The sequence below is a fragment of the Falco cherrug genome, chromosome 4 (assembly GCF_023634085.1).
Source record: "Falco cherrug isolate bFalChe1 chromosome 4, bFalChe1.pri, whole genome shotgun sequence".
Lineage (NCBI taxonomy): Eukaryota > Metazoa > Chordata > Aves > Falconiformes > Falconidae > Falco > Falco cherrug.
This window is the reverse complement of record NC_073700.1, coordinates 102,804,414-102,819,212: the sequence shown is the minus strand read 5'-3', so window position 1 is coordinate 102,819,212 and position 14,799 is coordinate 102,804,414. Positions and strand designations below refer to the sequence as shown.

At 38.4% G+C, this 14,799-nt stretch overlaps 1 protein-coding gene across 6 annotated transcripts in view; it reads left to right on the top strand.

Moving 5' to 3' along the window:
- RBMS3 (RNA binding motif single stranded interacting protein 3) overlaps positions 1-14,799 on the top strand; it is a 719,214-nt gene that overhangs the window by 216,964 nt on the left and 487,451 nt on the right. For all 6 annotated transcript variants that reach the window (XM_055707003.1, XM_055707004.1, XM_055707002.1 and 3 more), the window contains one exon: positions 2,071-2,244. In XM_055707003.1, the coding sequence (XP_055562978.1) occupies positions 2,071-2,244 (174 nt within the window). The remainder of the gene's footprint in view (positions 1-2,070; positions 2,245-14,799) is intronic.

Genomic DNA, 14,799 nt, shown 5'->3' with positions numbered 1-14,799 from the left:
CTCTAGCCATAGCCTCTTTCCTTTGATTTGTCATAATTTAAATTCATGCAAAAAGATTTATTTCAAATAAGCCCCTTTAACTGTAGGGGCAGATTTTTTTTCCCCCTAAAGCCTTTTGTAAGAACAAAGTAACCACTTGTCACACACAGTGACTAATGAGAGTTTAGTGTGGGTTTTAGTGTTCATTCATATGCTTTGTGTTCAGCTAGTCGTAAGTTAAATCTTTAGAAATCACGCCGCAGGAATCCTGTGCTTAGGGGTGGGGGCGGGAGGCGAATCTGTCGAGATATTGAGAACTGGTGAGCGGAAACTGCTCTTTTCAGGCTTCCTAAGCTGTGGTGCAGGAAATAAACACGCGCAGGAAGTTGTTTGGCCTTTTCTTGAACTTAAAGCTTAGCCAGCAATTGAAAACCGAGGCAAACTTTGTGTACTTAAACTTTTGAAAATTAAATTAAATAAAGAGGGCATGTTCAGCCGATGCCAGCATGGTCTGTAGTTTCTACAACCATCTCATCTAAATACAGTGTTAAAAATTGGAAAGATTGTACAGGGTGTATATTTTTATAGCTAGAATGTGTCTTTGAAACCTTTTTGTGAATCTCCTCTCCATCCCCTTTCCCTTCCAATTCACTAATCCTCTCCCAATGCAACTGAGCTCAAGCATTGAAATGAAACTGAAAGTGATGTTTACGAAGCTGTTTCTCTGCTTCTGCATCAGACTCTGCTCTTTCATCCTTTCCCTGACCTCATTTATCTTGTAAGCACTTCGGGGCAAGGATGGTCTTGGACAGTGTGAAACACCTTGTTCGATGGTGGCCCATATTGATATTCGGTTAATGCTGCATACATTGTGTACAAGACTTGTCTTTGAAAGGAGGGTAAAAATAAATGAAGTGTCATTCTTGAATATAGCTTTTAAAATTGATAGCACCAATTTACTAACAGGGACATTTCTAAGCATTTCTAAGAAATATTATTTGTGTTCATATTTCATAAGCTTTCACTGTATTACTAAGGTCACTGTGAATTTAATGCTTGAATAAGAACAGTTTTGGTTTAATAATAATTACAATTAGTCAGTGGGACATTTGCATGGGATATTGAGAACACCTTTGCCAATAAAAAGAAACCGAGCAAAACCCAAATGCAGAACAGGATATGGAGGAAAAAGTATGTTTGTGTGTCTTTGAAGGCCAAACTAAATATCTGCTAAAAATGCATCCACTTCTAATACATCTTCTACACTTACTGAAAATTGACTTTTTTTTTTCTGTCCTAATAAACCACCCCTATCAGTGGAAGCATTTGTTAGGAAATTCTTTTATAAAACAAGGACTAGAAGCAGAGAACTGCAGTCAAAATAAAGTAAAATGAGAGAAAGCCAGAAAGAATGAAAGTGGATCAAGAAAGACATCCGTAGTCTGGGTTACTTTCAGATGAAGTTACTGAATTAACTTAAAAAAATAAATTAAGATTTTGTTGGGGTTTTTTCTTCTGCATTTTAAATAATTAAAAAATGTCATGATGTTTCATAATCTGTTTAGAAGGTTGCATATTTGAAATGCAGGGGTAGCTTTATGACGGCTTGGCCTTACCTAGCCACTAGATGGGATTTCAAGACTTCAAGAAATGTATCCAAACACGGGCCCCAAACTGCCATTTACTGTAAAATGGGCATAGCTGATCAGAAGCTCAATAAATGTCAGTATTTAGTTCATTGTGATAAACAAATATGGACATTTCACCTATTAATCTTGCAGGATTGCACCCTCTGCACATTTTCAGGACATCCCCTTATCTCTATCACTTACCCATTTCCCATTTGATTTACATCACAGCCTGAAGTCTAACAGGCATCAGTCTTTCTGTTGGGCATTAAGTGACATAGCTGTTTCACCGATATCTATGAAGGAATCAATTTTTTGCTTTTCTCAGTTCCTTACAGGAAACGTTCAAGCTTGTTCCAGACCATGTGGCAGTATGTATATGCACAATAATGATATGTAGCTGCATTGTTTGTATTTTAGCCTAAAAGCTATTTTTACGTTGCATTTCTTTCTTTTTTGATAGTCCAGCTCCACAGTGAGAACGTACCAAAACAGTAAATCGAGAGTGACCATGAGCCCTGGCTTTAGCTCCCAGTGGAATAGCAGCCAACCTGCTTGGAATACATACACCTTTCCAAGAGCAAGCTTGCACTACCAGTCTCATGCTAGCTACACCTACTGTGCTGGACATCCTGCTGTAAGTAATGATAACCTTTTCTGCAGTTACCTGAATGAGCTGTGTGATTCCCTGGGAGGTGGAGGGGCTCAGGGGCTGACAGTCCAGCACACTTCACCAGTGCTCTTTGTGTCCCACGGCAGTCAGGACAGCTCACATGTACTAACCCTAGCTCTAGAAAATACTAGAATGAGTCTAAGACGGAAGCAAATGTGAAAGTTTCATGGCTCAGTAGAAATACGTATGTTTTTGTACATTTAGCAGTCCTTCTCCTTGCATGAAATTACTGTTGTGTGCCTGGGTTTCAGTGTCAGAGGTGTGGACTGGAAAGCAGTATTATTGATGGCTCCTTTTCTGTTTCTAGTGAGTCTGTTAGATGAATGCATTATTCTTTTTATTTCAGAGATTTTAAATTGTATGGATGAGTCAGTGAAGGAGGGCATCTCTTCTCACCAGTAGATTTGTTAATATTCACTACTTTATCATTAATGTGATCAGTAGTGAACACGAAATCTTGTTGCTAAGCAAAGACTACTGGTCTTCCGTAATTTGCATGAACTGGTGGCCAGAAAGAATGGAGAGGAGGCTCACTGTTGCGTCTTTTAATTTGACAACGAAGAAAGGGGCCACAACTGAAGGCTGATGGTGGTTTTTGTCATATGGGTGTAGCAAACTGCTTATAGCAGAGCCCTTTCATTCTTTTAATTTCTGATTTTGAAAGACTGAGAGAGTGTTAACAAGGGAAGGCCTCATTATTGTAAGCAGTCTTCCTTTTTTGCCACTCTTTACACTCTGTTGTTTTAATGTTTGGATTTGAAATTAGCTTTGGATAGTGTTAGAACTTCTTACAAGACATACTGTCTTAACGTCCTGTCATGTGTATGTCATGAAGTTTTGCCACCCTATAGTGAATTCAAGTAGGAAAATAGGGGAGAGTGCAGCTTTTACTACGGAGGGAAAATTGTGCTATGCGATCTTATTGCAAGATCGTTGTGATTTGATTTAGATCTGCTATCTTACCTACCAACAGATTTTTGGCCAGAAGTTTGGGCTAGGAATTGTCTCAAGCATGAACATGGTAATTGAAATAAAGGAGGGGAATAAATTTGTAAAATCTTATCTCTTTTCTGAGGTGCTGAGATCTCAGAATGAATTAAACATCTCTATGGATTCAGCTGTTTGTTCAATTCCGTTACGGTGTCATTGAAAATGATAAAAACTGTTGTGAAGGAAAAAAAGGTATTTGGCATCAGAAGGGCACAGATATTTTCCTAATCTAGAATGATGGCTCAAAAAGAGTCCCTGTACAATTTAACTTAAACTGTGGGTATTCAAGTCATTAAATGCTCCTTAACTTTGATAATTTAAACACTACTCTCTCTGTAATTCAAGCTTTGACTCTACTAAGCAAAAGAGTGTGCAAGAGGAAAGCTGTCCTTCCTGTAAGATGGCTTCAGAATGGAGACATCTTTGTACCCATATGAATTAAAATCTCAGTCAAGGCACATGAGAATCTTTTTTTAGGCTAATGCCACAGTTTCTCTTCTCTTTCCTTTATTTAGGCTAAAGTTGATGGTACCTCAAACTAGAACTGCTTTACCTGTAGAATATTTTTTTTCATTGAGCACCTTAATATGTAGTCGTTGGAAATGTGACTTCAATCTGGAAGTTGATTTAGCTGGTTGCTGGAAAGTAGAGATTTTGAAGTAGCCGGAGTTGCATAAACCTTTGTGCAGATTGTTCAATTAGTCTTGCCCTCAGTGTCCCTGGGTTCAACCGTTCAGAAAAATTGGCACATTTCTTGGTTCCTGCTCACCTGAGGAGCTCTGCTGCAGCACAGCTCAGTAGGTGACTGGACTGACTTCCCAGGCTGGTGGTAAGAAGCTGTAACAGGTTGGCTGTCACTGCAGTGCCTGCCATTGGGATCATACACTTTTTCCATGCCTTCCCTGTTTCTGCACGCTCTGAAGGTGAGGCCGAAAGCGGGGCCTGGGCAAGGCACTCCAGCAAACTCAGCTCCTCCCTCCTGCAGCATCAGGTGAAGGTCAAGTTTCCAAGAGAAAACAGTGCCTTAATATTTGCTTCAGTATCTGTTGCAGTGTATATGATAAAGTTAGAATTAGTCTGGTTCCTGTTTCTAACTTAGATTTGTTTGATCTGGGTTCAAGCCAGCATTTCTGTGGCAAATGACAACAATAAAAGCTGGATATGGAGGAACTCCTTTATTCGTGAATCTTCCCCGTGCCGTGTGTTCAACTGGATATCTGCTATACTTCAGAGGATTTTATTTGCCCTCCTCTGACATGGGTTCACCAGAAAAAGCTGTCAGTTTTATTGCTGTATGAAGCCATTTCTGCAAAACCTCCCACTTGGAATATGTCTAAAGATCATTGTAGTTTCTTGACGCTTTGGAGGCTAACAAACTTAGGAGCGCTTTGCAAGTTCAAGGCAGACAAATGTCAGGGAGTTAGATCTGGCCTTGCAGTACTTAAAGATATTAGTCCCTGGAGAGAGAGCCAGGAGAAAAGCTTCGGATTTCTCTACTGTTTGGAGAAAAGCTGTAGGAGACAAAAAAAGATTCATGTTAATTGGGCCAAATGTAACTAAAAAAAAAATAAAAATCCACTAATTATTTTTTTTTCTGAATGAGACAAAAAATATCATACAAAATGCAGTGTTAAGAGACCCTTATGATTCTAGCCAGTCCTGGGAAAAATGTCTGAGCCAAAGGTGGGGCTTTTATTTTATTTTATCTGAGAGCACGCTCTGCATCTTCCTTCCATAGTGACGCAATCGTTGATTAAAAGCAGTCTTTCCACCCTAGGAAAGAAAAGAACAGGAAGTTTGTTTAAACAGAGTGATTTTTTCAGCTCTTGGAGTTATCTAAGGGAAGAAAAGACTGCATATCATCCTAGTCAAGATGCTTTTTCTGGCTATACAGGGAGGCAGGATACCCTGTAGGATCTGTGTATACTAATATGAGTGATAATGTGGTAGATGGCCCTTACAAAATATATGACAACTTGTTTTTGATATTGGGGCCTAGAAATACCCCTGGCATTCCCATGCAGAGGGTTGCAGCCAGAAATATGCAGCATGTACTGCTGAGAATAGGAGGAGACACCTAGCCATCTAACATGCTTTTTCCCATGAACTTTGTTCACACAAGAAAGATAAAAGGAAAGATTAAAAAATAGTCAATGTAATTGTAATTATCCCCACTGGGCAAGATAGGAACAGTCCTTTGAGTGCTTTCACATCTGTGCAGGTTTCCTACCTGTGCTTTTTTCAGTGTGTCAAAGACTCACGCAATTTCGCTTTCCCCAGATTTTGCTGCAAGGATGATAGAATTTCAGCAGAATTTAGGAAATCTTGTCCAGTGAATTAACTCTAACAAATGACTACTGAAATTGTGCTGTAATTTTAAAGACATAAATGTGTGAAGTGGGCAAATGGAACACAGATCTCATCTGCTTTTGACTATCTCAGTTCAAATTGTATGGGAGTCTCTCATATTTTTCTTGAATATTCGTGTAGCGGTCACGGATAACTGCCTCACTCACTGATGTCAAGTCAGTCTGTACTTAAGAAGGTATTTGGTGATGCGATACTCTTCGATGAAGCACACAGTACAGTTGCAGACTGAGTCACCACGCAGGGTTTGAAACCTTTGTTGTAGGCCCATGGGATGATGAATTTAGTTGCATGTATTAATTTCTTCATGTGCATACATCTCTGTAGCATATGTGATGTCTTTGCTTTCCTTATTTAGATATGCAACTCAGCATATGTAAGACTTTCTGCTAGAATCTATTTTGTACTCTAACGGGATTTGGTCATGCTCCACTAGATCAGTGACAGCCTTCAAAGTATGATTGGTTAAATCTGTAAATTTATTATTTGGAGCTCTACAGATAATGTTTACAGGCTGTTACATCTGAGATGTCATATGTGGATCAGACAATCAGTTTGTTTAGCAGTAGTTTTGTCCCCATTCCAACAACATGTCCCCAGACTTCTTATTGCTAACTTCTTTAAATGCGTGACTGCTTCTGAAATTATGCTGTTAGTGGGAATGTGCAAAGCAGAATTTTTTTTTTTTTTTTTTAAAAAAGAAGACTTAGAGCTCTATGAGATGCTACTGGTCTTCATTCACTAGCTTCTCTGAGCCCTGGTAGGAACTCAAATCTTTAGTCTTGGGAACCTTAAGACCCAGTAGAAGGAGCTATAGCTCCTTTTACACTTTCCTGCTGACGATCCTTGGACATAAAAGCAGAAAGGGAGCAAGGCTGTCACCGTGGGCAGCACTAATGGAAGGTCTTACTCACTGTCAGCATGACTATGCAGAGTCCATCGGAAAAATTCCCAGTGGCAGGTACGTAACCCTCATTGCTGATGACAGAACTGCAGGACTGCAATATTGCACAGCTGTAATGCTTTATGTAAACTGACTGTTTTGATCATTACCACACAAATTGGATTAACATCTGTACTGAGCACTCAGTGATTGACTTTTTTAACAACATATTTTGTATGCATTTATAAAATCAGAAAACCCGCCGTTTTTATGTGATTAGGTAATAGATTGCTTAGGGACCACCTGGGAATGTGAGACTCAACTATTAATTTGTATGTATACATATATATATATATATAAAATGTCTAAATTATTAATTTGTATGTATATTTATGTACACAGATCATGTTTTTGCCTAAAATCCTTGCAGAACAACATAGGAAGGTTCTCAGTGCAGGGCTGGTCTTGGGTATCAATCTCTAGTCTTCTGTTGTGATCCTGTCATCTGCAATGTAAAGCTAGTTAGGGGACACATTCCTGTAAGTGTAATATCCTACTCAACATCGGTTCTGTAGCACAGAAATAAGATTGACAGAGGCCATATACTAATGCATGCCAAATTCTTGAGACAGACCTTAAATGATGTGACCATACGCTACAATGCAAAGATAAAGTTTTAAGAAGCAACTTTCCTTGTTGTTCCAGGGAGTATTCAATACATGTAGCGTGAGTGTCCTATTCAAAGCAGGCCTTTATTTCTCTAGATGTATAAGTAGAACAAATCAGCAGTCCAATTTATTAATTTTTTGAATACCAAGACCTTTCCAGTAAATAGATCTGTTGCACCTCTTTTTAGAGAATGAGACAGTGCAAAGTGTTAAATGCTTATGCAGTATAATACTGTCCCCTATCATCATTAATTTCCAAGATACCTGTTCAAACAGAAGCTGTCACTTTCTGATCTGGCTTGAGCCTCCTGCCTGATTCATTTTGTAATGTCACGAACAGTGGATTGTGGATTCATGGAATAGAGCTGGTCTGATTAGAGATGAAGAAACTTCTTTTTACACATGCACATCCTTATAATCAGCAATGATGGGAAAGGAAATAAATAGTACAGTAGGCATGAATTGGAAATGTCTCTCTAAGAACCTCTCAATTTCACTTGAAGTTCTGAAATCTCAGTTTTCTCTGTCCTTAGTGTTAACCCTTTCTTACCATCAAGGGCTTTTAGTTGAGATTGATCCCAGCCATTCTGCAGCCAGTATTTCTCTGGTGCTGCTGGCTATTGTCATTATAATAACCAGAGGTGAAAAAAAAAATAAAAATAAAAAGGAAATGGGTCCAAAGAATCATACACTGTGGAAGGACGATTGAGCAAAATGTCTGCTATATGACACTTTGATCACAGGCTTAAAGTATGTAAAGTCTAAGTGTTGTATTTTTATCCTCTAAAGATGGCAAACAATTTACAGAGCACTGTCATACCCCAGATTCAGAAGCCCACTAGTTAATCTGGGGAGGGCTCAAGCGTGGGCTGCAGAGAGGCAGGAAAGAGAGTTCCCAACCAGGAGGAAACAAAGGTTTATCACCAGAAGCTATTTATTGTAACTGATGATATGTTCCTTATGAAATACTGCAAGAAGTGAGGGAGCAAATGAAAGAGGCAGTCATTAAAGTGAGAATGAAAGGGATGACATCTCCATTGCTGGGTGTCAGTTGTGGTGTAAGAGAAAAGCTGTGCCAGGTAGGAGGAAAGTAAATGAAGAATTGTGGAGAAAAGATTATTTTTAATTGACAAGGTGTTGTAGCTATCAGGTGCAATAAGTAGCTTAGTGATCAAGTGCAAATGCATATGCTAACTGCTGACATAAATTATTTATTCTGTTTATCTATTACCTCCATCTACAGGAACAGCGCCCCAGAAACATGAACTTACTAGGCCGCAAACGTAAAACACATTTTCACTGTGGCTTGGCTTCTTTGGAGAAGAGAGGGTGGAAATTTCAAACCTCCAAACAAATATGTCTCTTAATTAACTTTTCTCACCATCTGTGCTTACTTATAGCTGAGGCAGGCGGTACCAGTGACTTGTGAGATTGCTTTCAATGCTGCCTCTTTAGGCCAGCTTTCAAAGTAGCAATCACATGCAGTTAATTCCGATCAGATCAGCTTATCCGCTCAGTTCATTGTAGCGCTTTCATAATCATTTGTGTGTGACAGCCCATTAAAAATTGGCAAGGCCTTTAAAAAAAAATAAAAAAATCACAAAATCCACGAATGTGTTTTACATTCAGCCTTTGAGGTATCCAGCATGTTTGTTTTGTGTGTTAACCTTTGAAAATGAACTTCTCTGAAGAGTTGTAGAGAAAAGTCACCAGTAAAGGAGGACTTTAGCCAAAGTAGTTCACTATAGTTTACCTCACAGAGTAGATTTATTTAAATATATATATATATACATACTTAGGATGCTGTGATAGTTGTCTTAAATGCTGTCTAGAGCCCTGCTTGGCTCCTGCGAAGGTACAATGCTTAGGATGCAGCCTGCCAGACCCAGGAGGGCTAATGTGGAGTGTGTGACAGTGGGTGGTTCAGGCTGCCCAGGTGAGGTTTTCCTTTCTGCAGGAGTTCTGGTGGATGCCAATTACAGTGTGAAGTCGATGACCCTGGTTGGAAATGGCAGGGACTCTCAGAGTGGAGAGCACAGATAATGCAAAATGTTTCAACGGACTTGTAACAAATATTTTTCAAACACTCTAGGGAAATGGAGAAGTTACACCTAAATTCGAGTTTGGAGATATTTGGTTTCAGAAATCTGATTTTTATGTGTGAATGTTGTTTTAATGTTTTTTTTTCCTGTATCCACTACTCATTTACATGTCACATACATTATGTCTTGTTACCGTTCCTCAACAGATGAAGTAAAGAATTTTGTGGATTGATGGATATTAACATCTTTTATAGATTTCTCTCTAGCTTGTATTTTAAGAGAAAAAAGTCAAATTTTCCACAAAGACCACAAAACAAAATATTCTTCTCTGCACTATTAATATTAACAAGATTGGAAAAAATTCCTCTGTACGTAACTTTTACACTTACTTTAATAAGAAAGATTTATTTGTGGAAAATATAATTTAAATCTTTGAAATGACTGAAAAATATATATAGATATATATCCACAGTATTGTTAAAATATGTACTGGTGAAAAGTTTCTCACCACCTCCTAGTGCTAATAAGGTCAGCTGTTTTGGAGATGGGAACCTTTTGTTGACAAACAGACTATAAGAATTTTCTCGCTGATTCTATATTTTTATTCTTGCACACTGAAGTGGCAGATACATGCAGAAAGAAGGTATTTTTTAATAGACTTGAAAAATACAGACCAGTTGCTGCCTTTTATTTTGTCTGTGTGTGTGTGTGAAAGAAGCCAAGAAAATTCCCTAAATTTAGCCTGTAAAACAGACTTGTAGGAGGCAGTAAACACAGATCTCAGTAAATGTCTGTAATTCACAGGTACAGATATGTGTCTGCCTATACATATCTGTACATGTATTTGTGTCTGCATTCTTGTATGTGTGTGTGTGTCTCTATATATGCATATATGTGCTTCTAATGTTTATTTTGGTTTTGGTTTTCTGCTTTGATTTAGCAAATAGGTGGTCTGTGGTTCTAATTTAGCTTCATCTCATTTTCAGTGAGCCAGACAGGTTGTCTTTAGGATTTGTTAGTAGAGGTGATGAGTTCCTCCAGGCTCATTAGAGCCTCATATTAGGGCTTGAGAGTAGACGCTAAAAACTGCCAACCTGCCACATGTTTTGGAGACACCTGACACTTTTTGAAAGATTGATTATTTCAAAAGGCCAGCAACTGTGTTCCTTTCATTTTAAAAAATTAACACACTCAGGAGATATCCTTGTTGTATTGCAGCCCCCAAGGGCAAAGAGTTTTGGACTAGTCTGAACAAATACTGCTTCAAATAATTTTACTGATAGAGTTTTTCTGTTCTCTTTTAGTTTTAATTGGAGTATTGATTTAATATAACCCAACCCAATTTTGTAAAAGCATAGGCGTTGAAAATTTACCTTTTGCACTTAGACATACCTCCCTGCCTGGAGGCTTTATTTACACCAGTCTTGCAAATGGGATGATATTCAACAGCACTGTCAACAGCGATTTCTGTTTACAGAGGGAGCTGGAAGACATGCATGTCTGTGGGAAATACTGATTTCTCAAAATGGAAATGTTCTTTTCATTTGAATTTCATTCAAAATTTCAGGTTTTTAACCCTTAACAGATTTCAGATGTTGCTTTACTGGAAACTCAAACGCTGACCAAAGATCATTTGTCCCTTGCTGTTTTCTGGCGTATGTTCCATCAGCAATTTAGATACTATTCAGAGCACATGATCTAAAAAAGATCAAAATACTAGCGTTCCTTGCATGGCCGTGCTTAATCTGCTAATTTTGATCTGTCGCCTCTGCTGAAATGTTTGCTGTTGCTTTTATTAGCTGGGTTTCCTTTGAAAGAAACACCTTGGGAGATAATTTGATGTGTGTCTCTGTCTTGGGCTTGAGTTCCAGTCATTTCTCTACTTTCAGTCAGTTTCAAGATGAAGGTTACTGGGGGAGGACTTATGCTGTGTTGAGGAGACTGGAAGCACTGTGTGGAAGGTGTTCCCACAGGACACATGAAGGAGCGAGCTGGAGTTTGTGAGCCTGAAAACAGAAATCTGCAAGAAACCAGGCTTTATTTTTTCCTGCTACTCAGGGTGTTTCTCCTACTCATCACAGTGCTTTGTTGACTTTCCTGGATAAGGACTCTATTGACCTCAGAATTGTACCAACATACTGTAAAAGTAGGTCCCTGTCCCAAAGTATGTAACTAGATGGGACGGAAAGTAGGAAGGGAAGCAGGGGCACTGAGAGAAGGGATCCTACCCAAGGCTGTGCAGCTGTTGAAGGAAAAGAATGGCAGTAGGCTTTGGTTTTCTTTAATTTCGAGTTGGTGCCTTATCTGTCAAACTAGTCTGTTTTTCTGTATTCTTCCAAGTATGTAACTAAGCAGTGTTTAATTTTGTTTTAAAACCTGTAACTATAAGGTGATGGAGATGTTTCCCAACAACCAAAACCTCTAGCTGAAAGTTGGTTGATTAGTTATGTTTTTTGCTTTTAACCAGTGGGTTGTTGGGTTTTTTTTTTCTGTGCTGTATCAGGTTCTCATAAATACAGATATTTGTGCTTTTGGGAAAAAGAGACATGCTTCCTGCAAGAACATCTGCCCCAAGCATTACTCCTTTGTTGCTTTGCTTTTATTTTTTTTTTTGAGGGGCTGTCAATATTTAAGTATCGTTTTCCATGGTGTTCTTCTTTATAGCTGCAAGATGGGCTGCCTGGATTTTGCCAAATAGACTACATTTAGGTTCCACAAGGAGCAGAATATTTTCCGTTTTGTCCATTCATGTGCAAGTACCTATCTTCCTTGGGTATACAGGCAGCTTCCATGCATAAGGAAAAAGATTTTAAACGGCCTGGAAATATTGCCAAGATCTTTGCAGAGATGCTCTGCTGTATTTTCACCTTTCACACTTTTTTCTCGTCTTTGTAAGCATTAGCCCTTTGGCATGGTCAGGTGCTAGGAATCTTCTGGCACCAAAGCCAAATGCTCTGTTGAGGCTCTGTCCTTCTGCCCTGGTGACCTTTCCTTGGATGTCTGCCAGCATGGCTCTGATGAAACCAGAGCCGTTGCAGATCTCTCTGCCAAGCACTTGCAGTCAGTAATAGCAAAACTCAGCCTTTATGTTCAGCACAGTCACACACTCTCTGCGTCTGGACTCGATGATCTCAAAGGTCTTTTCCAACCTAAATGATTCTGTGATTCTATGAAACAGTGTGAAGGCTGTCAGGAGATCTAGGTTGCGGTCTGTTCCAGGATATTCACTTCTGAATATCTGAATAGTCTATACTAGGTTCTACTACTGTGTCTCTGTGTGGTCTTAGAAAAGCCGTGTGGCTTTGTTTGTCCCCCCATCTTACATCATTCCTGCATTTGTATCATGTAAGTGAGAAAGTTTGCCCACAAACACTTAGATGTGCAGTTGATTTTTCTTGTAGTGCCAATGGTTTATTTCAAAAGTAGGCTCTTTTAAACTTCTAGAAAACACCTCAATTTTTGCTTTTTTATCAGGACAGTTTTTCTTTGATTGAAAACTTCCCTTTCTTCAGAAGCTGCACTTAGTAGAAATCCTCATAGTGTAGACAGACAGATGAAAGGTTGGATTGAGTTGTTTTCCTACCAAACTATAAAGTGATTTTCTTTTTAAATCTTTCTTTCCATTTGGTCATTAGTTAATGTCTTTTGTCTACTTAAGGAGGACAGGTGCAATTATTCACCTCTGAGTCCTGGGAAAGAAATTGTAATTCAGCATGGTCTTTGAGAAAGAATGTAATTCACTGCCCCACATATAGTACATTATGCAGGTCAAACAGAACTGTGAAAGCTGTAGCATTGGCAAGTAGAGCATATGATGAAGAATGCTTGGTACGCAATCAGGCTGTTTATCATAATACTTCATTTGGGAGTAGAAAAGTAAAATAATTATAGATTGAAGCTTGATAGAATAGTCTTTTAAGGACAAAATCTCTTGGCACTCCTACATGAGGAAAAGGATGCATGAAGGTTCTTCAGCTAGTTCATTGAGATGTAGATCTTAAAGTAGTGGTAGTAGATCTGTCATTATTCAGATAATATATTTTTTCTTTTTTTTTTTTTTTCTTTTACTGTGATGAAAATGGAGGCCCAGACTTCAAAAGTGTAGCACAGATTTTGTTTCTGAAGAGAGGAAGATGCCACCCTTTCCTTAAAGAGCAACCCTGCCCACCACTGAGTTGATACACCCTGACTACATAGAGGTTTTGACACAGAGTGAATATATCCAACAGATATTTAATAGAATAATGATGGAAGAGATCTGTTTACACAACAAAATTCTGCCCTGGATAAACTAGCAGAGTTTCTAGCTTTGGTCACTTACAACTGAAGAGCAGCTGTGTCCTTCAAGCATATTTGTTGCTTGAAAATTACACAAAATGAATAAATTTAGTTCAAGTTTCAAGACATTTTTCTCACCTTTGGGGAGCATAAGTCAGGTTACTGTTCATGTGTATCATGGCTAAGTCTTTTCATTGCAGTCCCTATTTTTACTTGCTGCTAAGTGTATGACACTTGCACTTTTCTGGGAGAAACCTGTCAGGTCTGGTCTAATCCTAAAGGCAAGTTGCCACAGAATTTTGAATAGAGTTCTTTTTGCCACTTCATAGTCAAAGAAGTCAGATGCACATTTCCCACCTTCATTGAAATAAAGAATTTAATCATCAAGTATTTTCCTCCTCCTAAATGCAAGAATGATTTATAGAATAGATATCAGTCTTTTCAGGCAGTTAAATGTTCATGCCCTCCCTCCCCCCATCAGTTTATTCAGGAATAGAGCGATAAGCTTGATGCTTTCCAGTAGAGGGTGTCTGATTCAGATGTTTTGTCGTTTTGATTTTCCTGAAATGCAAAATGGAGTAATTTTGTGATTCTGCCATGGCTTTTTTTGTCCTCTTTTCCTGCACCAGAAGAGTTGATTCAAGGTAAAAAGGGCAATAGAATGAGGACAAAGCATTCAATTTGTTGTTTTTACAGCCAAGTATTTTACAATAGGCAAACTGAATATGGAAACTGTATGTGCTTATGGTAAAATGTATAATTCCTTTCAGAAAAAATACAGACTTCTGTGTAGACCTAAAAAATGCTCGGAGTCTGGGAATAAACAGCTGTGCTGCTGTTCCAGGTCTGAGTGTACCACATGACAATCACTTTGTTTCTCTTGAAATGTTAGTGAAGTAGAAAAAAAATAATCACATAACATTAATAAAAGAAAGCCAAGCATGTTAGTGCTTTTTTGAAGGCTAAGTTGCATGGCTTCATGAATTACTGCATTTTAAAGGGCAGTCAGCATTGAAATGTTGTTAACTGACTAAAAAGAAATTAATTGATCTGAAGGATTACTTCTAATGTTGGTATTTTATTCTAAGATGTTTTGTGTGAACAAACCCTTTTTTGTCATTTTGTTATCATTAGGGTTGTTTGCGTTGGTCATGATCTCTCTGGGTAGAGTAACTTGCATAATTAAAAATATTTTTCCTTAGTTAAGAAAAAAAAAAAGGGAGGGGGAGAGGAAAGTTTTCTTCCTCTGAAAAAGGAATGACAAACCCACGCAGAGGAAAAAGTGCCAATT